This window comes from Chaetodon trifascialis, chromosome 24, assembly GCF_039877785.1.
Source record: "Chaetodon trifascialis isolate fChaTrf1 chromosome 24, fChaTrf1.hap1, whole genome shotgun sequence".
NCBI lineage: Eukaryota > Metazoa > Chordata > Actinopteri > Chaetodontiformes > Chaetodontidae > Chaetodon > Chaetodon trifascialis.
This window is the reverse complement of record NC_092079.1, coordinates 7,702,286-7,715,588: the sequence shown is the minus strand read 5'-3', so window position 1 is coordinate 7,715,588 and position 13,303 is coordinate 7,702,286. Positions and strand designations below refer to the sequence as shown.

Here is a 13,303-nt window from a genome sequence, read left to right as displayed (position 1 = left end):
ATCAGGAGGTTTTCTTGAAACATCCCTGGTAACTTACCTGTGTATGCTCACACATATGTGCAGCCAAGAGAGCCGTGTTTCAGCCTGATTGGTGAGATTTGTTGCGGCTAAATGCTAACGACTTAGCTTTCACTGTCCAGCATAGTTACAGATAGGAAATGGGATGAGACCATAGCTCTTTTTATATGGTTAAGTTGACTGGAGGAAGAGGTTTATCGCTGGTTTTCGGGGGTTTTAATTGGTGCTGAGGGTTAGCCTGACAGTGAGCACTGCAGATTATTGACACAGCTGGAGGAAAATTGACTTGCTGACATTGAGGTTTGATTTATGTCACTTCAGCTTGTGAAAGTGGATCTTAAAGACATTATTTTACACAAGAAGCGACGCAGCATTTACGATCATTCTTCAGTTTTTAGTGGACACGTTAAAGGTATAATGCAAAACTTGGAACCCCTCTCAGATGACTCACAGGGATTGGTTGCGTTTGGGCTAATTGTTCTTGGAGGGACACATGCATGTGTCCTTTAAAGGTAATCGTTGGAACGAGGTGTCTGTAAAATACTGTTTTCAATAAAGAGCGCTGAGATATACAGTCCAGCGGAGCCCATCCCAGACCGGCCCAGCTGCACAAATACACAGAGGAAATGACATCATCATTATGACTCACCAAGGAGGGTGTTCAGACAGAGGGATGGTTGGAAAAGAGAGCTCGGGAGGGAGAAGGATAGGGAGATGCAGGAGGGTGAGCAACAAGAAAGAAGCTGTCAGGAGAAGAAATTAGAAAAGGGCATATCAGCCGTCTGTCCTTATTTCACGAAGTCGACCTTCAGATTAGGCAAAATGCCTTGCGAAATAGAGTAAATCCTCACATTCAAGATCACATCCTAAGTCACTCTGAAAGAAAATGCATCACTCAGACTTAAAACTGTTTAAGTTTCAAGTCGGTGGCCAAAGACTGTAATTATGTGACGCTCTCAAGCACCCGGTGTCAGGTTGAGCCGCTTTAGAGTTAAGGCACCTTCAAAGGGAATCCTGGTGACCCACTTCCAGCAGTCTTGGCTGCGTTTGGAACGCTCCAGGTTAAACTAATCAAATCAACACTGAGTAATGCGCAACTGTTTGGAAGGAAAATCACGGTGTGACACAGCGACGCTTTGGAAACGTCGCCACATGTCGGGAAGAAATGAGATAAGTCATGCAGTAAAATTTCGGGGGGATCCTCCTTGTTGCTCTCCTGCCAAGAGGCTCTCATCAACTGCAACCCCACCTTCATCATCATCGGCGTTTCAGCACCTTTGCGTTGAGAGAGACGAAGATCGTGTGTGCCCCTCCTGCGTCACTGCTCGTGTTTTGGTGCAGTTTTCTAGAGCTGCTGTGTCCTCAGGCTGTTCCTACACCCCGAACGCACACACGCAGGCAGAGTACAGTACGAACACACACGCACAGACACACAAAACGCATACACACACACACACAGGCGAGCATCATTCCTAGAGTTTTTGAGGTTGTTGGCTGCTGTGAGGCGTGTTTTTTTTTTTCCTCCGTCTCTCGCTCCTCTTCATCATTAATTAGTCATTTAATTAGAGAACTTCAAAGTGAAAATATCCTCAGCTGGTGGGCGGAGTGTGTGTGTGTGTTTGTGTGTGTCAGGGTGTACATGCAACACCGTGACACAAAATAATGTCAGTTATGAAAGTGTGGTTTTTTGGGGTCTTTGTCCAGATAAACAAAAAACATATTTTATGGTGGAAAAAACAGTATTTTGGCTAAAACAGCTGATAAGTAACGATCGAACAAAGTACTGAATGTTAGCTGTTTGAGGGGGACCATTGTTCATCCTCTAAGCCAAAGTGGAAAAAAAAAGAAAAACACTCCATATAACAAAAATACAAGCGGACCGGTCAACTGAAACCAAATGCCATCAAAGCCCGTCAAAGAGATCAAACCCCCGTGTGGAGCCGTACACGAATATATCATTGCTGAATACCAAATGTGTTTCCATTGGCCGTGGACCCGCTGGCACCGATTCAACTCTCCTGATCTCTCCTCTTTCCTCTTCTTCCCGCAGCCCGACGAGCTGGAGGGCGTCCACACACACACCTTCAAGCTGAAGCCGTTCAAGAAGGCCAAGAGCTGTGATATATGCAAGCAGGCCATCACCAAGGAGGGCCTCATCTGCAAAGGTGAGTGCGTGGGACGCTCCAGTCCGCCGGGAGTTCAACTTTGAATCGGAGCAGACGGCAGATTAGATGGAGTGATTTGTGACCAGACAGTGGTTAAAGTTCCTGGAACGGATGAAGGAGCGATTCATTCATGAACGTGCTCTCCTGATTCCTGTTCTGACGGGACTGGGGTCTGTCCCAGCATGCACTGGGGCAAAGGAAACACCATTGTGGGGACAAAAAAAGTGAATGAAACTTTCCTTTTCTGCTGCAACTCTCCAAGTTTGGCCCTCAAGCAAAGCATCCAACTCACAACTAAAATGTTGTGACTAAAGGCAGATGTGCATGAAATTTTCTAAAAAAAAAGGCATCTGCAGCAGGTATTTGGACATTCATTATGAACGCTGATACACCTGCAGCAAGCTTGAAAACTACCTGCAGCTGTCTACAGCTGCCAGGTTGTGCATTGAAGACCTGAATATCCCTTTTCACATTCGATCAACATATTTATTTGAAGATGAAGTTGTCAAAATGTTCATCAAACCATTTGTACTGTTACCCCTCTAGTCTTTATGCTACGACAAGCTAAGCTAACACACAATAGATATCAGTCTTCTCATTTCACTCACAGAGAGAAACGACAGCACCGCCAAAAATATTCCTTTAATCTGTGAACTTGCTCTATTCTTGTCTTCAGTCCTTTGAGTCTCGTTGTGGTTGATTTTGCACGACTTTCCCCGAAAATCTGTTGCCAATCAAACACTCTGTCGGTGGTGGCCGCGGCGGCTGCTTTCAAAGCACTGCCAGTTATAAAAGTGTGTGATTCAAGGAAATTGCACAAAAACGACATTTTATGGTACAAAATGTAGATTACGTAATCACCTCAGGTGCACACATAGACTAGAGAGCACAAGCTGAGGTCTTCAAATTGCTTGTTTTGTCAGTTTACAACAGTATAAAATGTTTCTTGTCTGTTTCTGGCAGCTGTTATTGCTGCCAGAAACAGAAAGATGCATCACTTTGCATTTTTTTTACCAGGGGGAACCTCTCAGATGTCAAGTATTTAGAAGATGCTGGTGAAATCGCTGTCAGTTTTTGATAGATTGCAGCACAATCTATCCAAAAGTGCTGTTTAGATTTGCGTTTCTTCTTTTCACATTCCAGATGTATTTCACATCTGTCTCTGTTTGCTGTACATCCATCTCCCCTGTTTTGTTTGACCGCTCTTGTTTGAGCTGCGCTGTGCAAACAGTATGGAGGTATGTACGTATGTACGCACGTGTCTGCTGCTTCAGCTTTCCTCTCTTCCTCCCTCCCGTTAAGCCTCCCCCCGTCTTCCTCCACAATCTGGTCACATGTTTTCGATTCTAATTTTAGAAGAACTAAAGGTTTTATTGTAACTCAGAGAAAAGTCCAGGGGAAATTAACATTGGAGGACTGCCGGGCAGCCTCACATTCACTCTCTTTCTTGTCTCGCCCTCCATCCCTCCTCCACACTTTCACTCCCTCTCTCCTTTTTGAACTACAAACACTGCGTCTTTAGCAGAAGCCGAGTTGACAAACGCCCGGCAGTAGGGGAGCGGGCCTGTATAGGGCTTTGGCTGAGGATTTGCTGTTAAAATTAGCATGGCTGCTGCTGCTGCATTAGCCTAGATAAGAGGGGAAAAAAGGGAAAGAGGGGTGAGGGGTTGGGGGTACAGCAAGGCAGAATAAAGAGAGCGAAATTGGGGTATGGGGGGATTGGGAGATAGACATGGAAAACAAAGGAAGGAGAGAGCAAAGGGGAGCAAAAGGAGAATTACTTTCCCTTTCATCCCTCTTTTGTTCATTCATCCTCTGCTAAAATACAGTAGACCGCAATAAGCTTTTCATGCCAAACGGTAAAGCTTGAAGTCATCCGGCTAAAAACCCCAAAACTGCCTCCTGAAGTCTTACAGCAGCTTTGTGCGTAGACTTGCTTTAATCAGCCAAAAACATCTTTTTGTGCTCTTAAATGCCATCCTTTCCCCGCGCTGTGTGTTCACAAGCCAAACAAATGGACACATGTTCATCTGAGCATCCGTCTTGTCCTCTGCTGTGACCAGGAAGTGTCGCTAGACCCAGTAAAGAGGTCGTGTAGCCAGAGGCCAAGAGATAAGATGTGACAACAGGGCGATGTGCTGTGCACTCCTCCAGATGTGCGCATATGTTGAGGATGTACGTGACCGAGCGGACAGATTCCGCTGTTACCTGCAGCTGTCCGATTTAATCTTTGTGCCCTGAACTACTGAAAGGAACATGTCAACAATTTCCTGTTGAACACCTTGTTTTTTTACCCCCATTTTGGACCAGATTGAACAAAAGAGATGCTTTAACATGTTAATTAGGGAGCTTTTAAGGTGCTGCAGAGCCAGGCTAGCTGTTCACCCTTGTTTCTGGTATTAATGCTAAGCTAAGCTAACGGACTAGTGGCTGTAGCCTTGTATTTAACAGTAAATAATTTTATTTTTAGTGGTCACAGACTATTTGCACAGAGCTTTCTTTGCGTCCCTCTGAAATGCAATCACATGCAAAGGATGAAAAATGCCAAATATATCCACGTGTGCTTCTCTTGTTAATGTATGCATGTTTGCTCTTTCTTCGGATGAAGCAGCGTGAGGGCAGACTTGTACTTCCTGTGGATAAGTGGGACTCATTAACGGTGTATAAAATCACATACTGATCCTGAATTCCCTCTGCTGTCTGCATGGATCAGCTGCAGCTTTCCAAGATGAACTCAAAAGGGAATTTTAAGGAAACACGGAACGAGACATCTGCAGTTATTTGCACAACCAATTAATATCATGACGCATCAGTCATTTTACGAATTTAGAAATATGCTTTTATTCTGGAAACCTGGAATTCATGTAGTATGTATAAAGTATAATGTGTAATCTAATTAAATCTAATACAACACACTTCATAACTGCCAAACATTGCCATTGAACGTACTGTCCTGTTGAATCAAAGACAGGAAAGCAGCATTTTTGCCAGATTATACCTGGGTAAACACCTGAGATCGCTCAGCTGTCATCACATGATCTAAGGAATGGTCTCGCCACATAAAGCTGCGACAACTAAACAAACTCCACCCGCTCCATCTGCAGTGGAAAACGACTTTTCGAGGTCGAGAAGGATTTTTCAAGCTCAGAGAAGACATGTCTTAATGCTCTGACCTGTGACAAATACGACACAGCTTTCACACGTCCACACCTGTCAGCGTTCCATTTTGACGCTAGTTTTGACAGCTGCCTCTCTGATTGGATGGACAAATATTCACTTAACACTTACCATTCCCCAAGTAATTACCAATCAGTGCTTCACTCCCAAAATCACTCTATTTATCACCTCACAGGTTTACCTTCACAGGTTTACCTTCATCAACCAAAGAGTGTTTTTCTAACAGTCTGCTTCTCCGTGAGACCACCTGGAACATTCGTGCGCCCACGCCGTTGTCACTTCTACCCTGCTCACTCATGCATCAGAAACACATCTCTGCGCTCGCACCACCTGGGGACCACCTAGTATGAGAGAGCGAGGCAGCAGGTGTGGGGGTCAAGGGTCGTAGCTGTCCAGACATCAAAACACAGCCCTTTCATGCCTGGGGGGGTCAATGTACTCTCAGATTGAGATTTAAACCTCTTTTCAGAAGCTTTCAATCATATTTTTTAGGCTTATTTTACCTGCTTCATATCGCTTATTGTTCCAAGTTTGATCATTTTAGGACCTCTATCTAATCGTAAATGAAAGCTCAGGCATTTTTGATCAAAAAATGATGACACACAAATGAATGGATGGATGTTTGCTCCATGCGGCCACTTGGGGGCAGCACCACAGCACGATAGCGTCAGGATGGGAGCTGACCTTGTTGCAGGATTCTTTTCAGTGCGTTCAGCAAACGCTGTCATTCTTCAGTAAAAGGCTGCATGCGTGACTCTTTTCAACCAGCGTACATGCACTGCAGTGAGCAGCCCTTAGGTCCATACCTGCTGCTTTCGGCTTTATTCCGTGATCCATTCAGAAGGAAACATCTAGGGTTTTCTTTTCATCAAAGTGTGTTATTCATTTATTCTTCATTTCCGAGCACTTTTTCACCTCTGCCACACTTCAAAATGAGCCGTTACAAAACAAACTTTGTCTCTTCTCTTTCAGCGTGCCGGCTGTCCTGCCATAAAAAATGTGAAGTCAAGGTAAGACACTGAACATCTTTTTCTCCTTCTTGTTCATGAGTTATAACTTTATGTCATTACTCATGCACACCCTCATGCCAACGTGCATTGCGTGCCCTGATGCATGCAGTGCACATTCAGACATACACATATGTGTAGTGTGTGTTTATTTACTTCTGTTGTCCCTGAAATACAGCAGCAACATCAATGCTAGAAATCTCATTGCAGCTCTTTTATAGTTCATAACTGTTCAGATTTTTGTCCAGACACGTAAGCTGAGACCATTCACAGGCAGTTTTAGTTCATCGCTGCGTTTAGAGCGACTGTGCAGCACACTCATTCATTTCAGTGAGGCCACTGCACTGGCAGTGCAGGTTTGCAGATGCAGAAGGATCCTACCAAAGACGCAGATTCATTCAGCAAAATAAAACGTTGCTCCTGGCTGTGCAACGACAAGTGACGTCAAGGCGCTGCATTGGCCAGTTTAAAACTTCCTGGTGGGTTACTGTGTAACTTACATTTCTGCCCCACTGATATGTGTTACATGTCCCATTCATTTCCGCTGAAGCCCTCACCACAGATGAATTCTGACTGAAGACTGTTCATATCCTGAGCTGCGGGATGTTTGGAAAGAAAAGCCTGCAAACCGAGCGGGAAGTGAAACCTTGTGGCGCATCGCCTCTGCTTCCTCGCATCGAATCACAGATTCCACCTCTTCGCACTCACGCTCACCACATTCGATCCCAATCTGCAGTGGAAACGGGAAGAATGCACAGGAAGAGTAAATGAAAAGGAAGGAAGGGAGGAATGAATGACAGAGAGAAGGGAGGGAAAGGGCGGAGAGGAAGAGCGTAACAAGGCTATTCTTAGTGGTTTTAGTTGTGACTGGTGGGATGAAATGTTGAAATGTCTCTCTTCTCCCTTCCCCTCCTCCCCTCTCCAGGCTGCCCAGATTCTTGCCTCCTCTCCCTTTCCCCAAAAACATTCCCCAAACCATCGCTCTACCCAAATATTACTATAGGAACAAAAGCCGTGTGTTCCCAAAACATCAGAGGAAAAAAAATCTCACAAATACCTCGGAAACCAGGCAAAGTCATTTGTGGTGGCAATTTGGGGAATAATCAGGATAGCCAGAGTCATGAGTCATTCATTCTGGTGGTGACAGACACTGAACAGGAAATGTCTTGAACGAGGAGGAGTGAGAGGTGCGTGCGTCTCAGACGAGAAAATGGTAAGACGCACTGGTGCGTTTGGAATTTGGTCAGTTTGGTTAAAAATTAGAGCTTTGGCACCGTCGTCCTAATCCTTATTTGCTTGTGTGTTAATCCCTACCCGGGACCAAACATTTATGTTGGCTTTATCCAGTGAAAGTCCGCTGAATGAAAATAAACAGGACACAATACGGCAGTGGCATGCTCATTTGTTTCAGGCCGCAAAAGTACAGAAAAGTAAAGCCTTTGTGCAAACAAGAGTGTGGATTTAAGCGGAGGGCGATGCTTTCTTCAGCTGACTCCGCGCCGACCTTGGACAGTAAATTTGTCATGAAGCACAGCGAGGTTGTCGCCAGCGGTCTGCCGTTCACCAGACGTGGAGATAACTGCTGCGCTGCATTGATTTCATTTTATGTGTTTATTATTTCAAGCTGCCGCAACTTCCCTTTTCATGCTGTATTGTAACCGAGACATTAAAAGGCAGTTGTTTGAATGTTTTAATGGTCGTGTTATTACGTTTTATGCAGCGTCTCTGTGTTTTTATGGCATTTTAATGGGGTCTGTTTGGATTTTAATGGGGGAGGCGATGTAGGTAAATGTTTTTAACATATGATGGGAGACAATTTAAGCGTAATTTATTTGCACTCCAGTGAACATCTGTGCTTTACCCACTGTCACCTAATGAATTTAATTTGTTTATATTTTTTGACATTTACTGCCCCCTATTGGTGATTATAGAAATTACAAATACATAAAAAGATCTCCACTATCTTAAGTTAGCTGTACTAGAATTGTTTAACACTGTATATCGTTCTTGCAGCCAGTTGTTCCAAAGGGAGGAGGTGGAAACTGCGCCTTTAAAGTCCATGAGATATTTTGCCAGCGTCTTGTTGTCACTGAAACGATTAGCAATGTGTTTCCCTTCCTCAGCGTCATTCTGCTAAAATCCTTAACCACATGCACTTTTGATCATTAAATTTTAAAGCTTCTGAAAATGTCTGTGCAGAACATCCAAAAGACAGATGTCCACTCATGTGCGTTGATGAAGAACGGCTAATCGTCTCTGGCTACCCTTCATTTTTCTGTTTTCCTTTCTGTCCAACCGCAAACGTCTCTGCGTGGACGTCTGTTATTGGAGCCCTGAGGACATTCTCGCTCGGCGACGAATGCGTTCTTGTCCCACTGTGTGTGGACTTGTTGAACTCAATGTAGTTGTTATGGTTGTCCATGATGAGTTAGAGGCTTGTCGGGACTGGGGTGTTGTGGCTGGGATATTGCCCGAAATCTGGCTGGGTTGGAGACAGAGGCCCTCTGTGAGTGTCGGGTCCTCATACCTGACTCTCAGGCTGTGGGCTCTCTGGCTTGTATTTGAAGACTTGTATTAGAATTTGTTTCTCAAAGGCAGAGACCAATTTTTCTGATGGTTTTTAGCGATCCTAAACAGTATGAAAACACAATTATGAGGGACATCTGCAAAAATCCAAAACAATGTGCCAAAAAAGCTCCAAAGAGCTGAGGAGAACTGCAGTTAGGTGTCAATTTCAGATGCATTTGTCACTGTATGCATCATTTTTTTTACATTACTCAGAATCTTTTCATCCATTGTTGCTATAAATAAGCATAAAGAGTGCTTTACCTACTTGTGACAAGTTGGTGTAGCATTTTTCCCTCTCCAGTTCATTTGAGGGATATTTTTAGGGACCTTCCAATTTATCTTGACTATTAGCCGCAGTGATGATGCTTAATTGTACAGTACAGCTCTTTATAAGGAAGAGAATTTGTGAAATTTCAAGCCTCTTACCTGTAGTGTCTGTCCAGCACAGCGGCATGTCCACACCGTGTACAGTGCACATGCATGTGAGCGTATATGTGTCATCACTGTGGCAACTTGCCCGTATTTCATGAATGTTTCCTCCTGTTAACTCCTTCAGGGTCGCATGTAGATCAACACACTCCAGTGCCTCCATTCAGGGTTCCGTTTGGCACCATTGCAACAAAAATATGCAAGCAGATCCACCCATTAGCATACCATCAGTGTGGTTGTGTGTGAGCATGCATGTTTCTGGAGTTGACTGGATTGCGCAGCGTCTGTGAGCTCTCTGTTCTCTCTCGCCCTCCGTGGAAACAAGCCCTCATTATTCCTTATGATTTATCCCTGCCATGTCTTGGAGGAGCCTCCTGGAATGCCGCTGCAGTGGTTTCTGCTGTTCGATGGGCTGGCGGGTTGGAAGACACAGGCGAGGTTTGGCAGGGAGCGGTGCAGGCCTGAGAGGAATGATGGGAAAGGGTTGGACAGTTAGGGCGCAAGAAGTTTGAGTATTCCTCATGTAAACAACAATGATGGAGCGTGCTGGTTTACATGTTTGCGCTCTTAAAAAAGGACAGTGTGGTCCTGTCTGACATGCCATATGTGTCGCTGCTGCAAGTCCACCTCAGCCGCAGGACAAATTTGTTTCGAAAACTTTGGAGCGCGATGCAAGATAGATGCAATTTAGGGGAAATCTGACATCTGACAAATTCAGGTATTTCTGTTTTATCCAGCTTTGAGGATTCAGGATTCATGTTACGCGAGTTCTTCTCTGGGTTTAGGGACCGTTTCTAACTGCTCCCACCCAGTCACAGCACTGGATGTTTTCAACACTGGACACAGGCAAGTTTTTCGTCCAGCGAGTTGATTTAAAAATCTTACGACTTGTCTACTTATCACTGGTGTCGGGCTAGCCAAACAGAGTGCTCTCGCAATCAGGTTTCTTCACTTCCTGGAGTTGTAGATGCTCACAGTGCCTGGAAGCAGCACCAGGGGTGAAACTGGACAACAAGGAAGTGAGTCACGGTTGCAGTTCAAGAATAAAATAACAGAGTATGAGAGGAACATAGTCCTGTTGATGCATTTGCTTCAGTCTGTCAGGTAGAGAGCTTCCTACAGCATAATACGTGTAGATCTTATGCATGCTCTGACAGGACATGCATTGTTCATATTCATTCAAAACTAAAAATGTTGTAAAATTGTTCTCCAAGGCTATAATCAAAGGCACTTGGTATCAGTTTCTTCAGAGCCGTTCAAATTTTTGAACCCCTGATTTTAAGTATCTTTCAGCATTAGTGAACAGGTTTTCCCCAAACGTCGAGCTAAGAAAGCACATCCCTGTCTTAAAGCTGCTAATGCTCTGAAGCAGATTCGGCAAACCCAGTCACATGCCGAATGTCTATTTTTAGAACATTCAATAGTTCCTTTGTCATGCAAAAGAAAATCCAGGGGATGCTGTTGCTGTGACGAGACTCCGACGGTCCCGTTTCATCTCTCGTGGCCCAAAATCCCTTTCTGTCAGGCTGAGCTCACTCGCTGCTTACATAACACAAGCACTGATGTGCAAGACACAGCTAAGCATTTTAGAAGAAAGGAAGAACGCTCTGTCAGACTTCAGATAGCAGAAACCTCTCAGTTTGAGTACCTGTAACAGCACACTTACTGCGACAAAGTAAAGCAGATTTGTTTGTCTCTGAGTCAATTCAAGCACATTCCAGACCGCACTAAGCCTCCTCCAGTGCAGGATTTTGAGGTCAAGTGTTTCGAGGTCTAGGTTTTAAATCCTAGCATCCTGACATTCTAATCCACATCCTAACATGTGTGGATGTGTGAAAACTGGGAGAGGCCTTTAATTAGACCTCTGGCAAATTACATGCTCAATGAAATGCAGCACAGAGGCTCTTTAATATTTCAGGAGGCGCGGGCGCAACCCTGTTTTACCGCCTACTGTAAAACTATTTCTGTAACTCAGCACGAGCGAGTTTGTGTGGACTTCATTTTGATTGATTGGCACAAAGAGGAAAAATGGTTCAGGCATGAAAAACACATGAAAGACAAAGAGAAGGCTGCAGACTTTGAACAATAGCCAACATTAGCTTTCATGCTTCATCCCTTTCTAATCGACGAGCGTGGAATCGTGTCTTGTCCTGCACCTGCTGAACGGGCTAACAAAATGCGTGCAAGCTAGCTTCTTTTGTCTTCTTATTTGGGGCTTTTGATGTCTTTGTTTGATCACGGCAGCGGACAGATGACAGGAAACATGGGACAGAGAGACAAAGGTCTCTTCATGGATGGCATCTTAAGCCTGAAGCGAGGGGGATGCCCCAAAGCTGCTGTTGCCAGCACATTTTTGTTTACACTGCATCTTGTGCCCATGCTGTCAATCAAATGTGTTGCACTGGCCCACCCTCTCAAAAGGAGCATTTGTTATATGTCCCCAAAGGCTATTTTCTCTTCTTTAACAGCTAAATCTTCACTATACATTTAAAAAGTTTAACAGGCTTTTTTGACTGCAGCATGGGATGGAAAATCTGATTTTAGTTGGGCTTTGAATCCACTTTTGCAGCCTGCTTGCATCGGCTTCCATAACTCTTTTTCAGAGGTGTTGCTGAAGCTTTTTTCCTTCTAAGGCTCTACTTTTTTATCTGCTTTATCTTCCAAAGGGAGAAAGTGCATGGAGCAAGACCAAAAGCACAGTAAGACGTGCATAGAAGCTCAGATGAGGGGCGTCCAAGAATGTTGGCATGGAAAAGAGAGTAACCATCCAAGCCTGAAAGTGAAAAAGGTAGAACGAGAGAGAGAGAGAGAGAGAGAGAGAGAGAGAGAGGGAGGGCGAGGGAGTGAGAAAATGATGAGACACACACGTGTGTGCGCGCACACATTCACGAGAGCCGAGCCTCCTCATTCCTCAGCAGCCTTCCACAGAGGCAAGTCTGTTTCCCCGGCGCAAACACGTCACATCAAAGAGCCGTCGCAGCACGTCTCCATAGCGACGCCCTTCAGTGATATAGTCGCCGCGCGGTGGTCGGGAGATAGCGCTGGCAGACAGACGGTACAGGCGGTCTAATAACCGGGCGCTAGCAGATGACTGATGGCCCAATTTACCTCAGTCCTCGTCTGGAGGTCAAGAGCTAAGTTCACCCTGAGTGTTTAAAGCCCAGCAGGAGGCAAATATTTCCCTCCTAAGTATGTTCAAAAAGAGGGATCTTGGGGTATCCGGTGTGTTGAGTTCAGGTTTTTGCTAAATGTGCATGCATGTGCACCCTCATAGACAGCAGCTGTCAACAGGTGAGAGTACAGCTGTACTAGTTTTCACCAACTCTAAGATTAATTGTGTTGTTTTCAGACTTTCTGGCAATAAATGCTCTCCAAGAGGATTTAGTGTTGCCCTGTGCCACTCGCAGTGGTGGACACAGGCTGTCTGAGGGGCAGGGGCACTGGAGGGGTGCCGCAGAGGGCACTCTTTTCTTGCACATCGTTGAAAGCACTTTGTCATGTTTTATTCACCATGAGGGCATCCAAGAGGGAGCTTTTGCAAAAATGTTTTTCGAGCATGGGAGGAGTATGCTCGGAAAACTAGAAAATACAGAATACTAAGAGAAGAACGTGTGCCAGATTCTCTGTGTACCCGGTAAAACAAATCTAGAAATTATCTAGGAGACACTACAGATGCATGCATTAAAATAAAATAGGACTAAGTCAAAGTAAAAGTGGTGAAAAGAATATACTGCATGAAAGGAATGAAGAGCTGCAAATGAAAGGTAATCAGTATTCTGTGCAGATGGCTGCATCAGTGTTACTGCAAATGTCACATCAGCATGTATGATGGCATACTGTACATTTGTTTGCCTGTAAATGGAATATTTCCTTATTTGTGGGAATAACAAGGGAAAGGCTGTCTACCTCAACATCTTATTTGAGAGGGAAAAATGTGCA

At 44.7% G+C, this 13,303-nt stretch overlaps 1 protein-coding gene across 9 annotated transcripts in view; it reads left to right on the top strand.

Annotated features, from left to right (window-relative positions):
• The window catches only part of tns1a (tensin 1a), a 79,802-nt gene that overhangs the window by 17,609 nt on the left and 48,890 nt on the right, over positions 1-13,303 (top strand). For all 9 annotated transcript variants that reach the window (XM_070958089.1, XM_070958093.1, XM_070958095.1 and 6 more), the window contains exons 2-3: positions 2,069-2,183; positions 6,333-6,370. In XM_070958089.1, the coding sequence (XP_070814190.1) occupies positions 2,069-2,183; positions 6,333-6,370 (153 nt within the window). The remainder of the gene's footprint in view (positions 1-2,068; positions 2,184-6,332; positions 6,371-13,303) is intronic.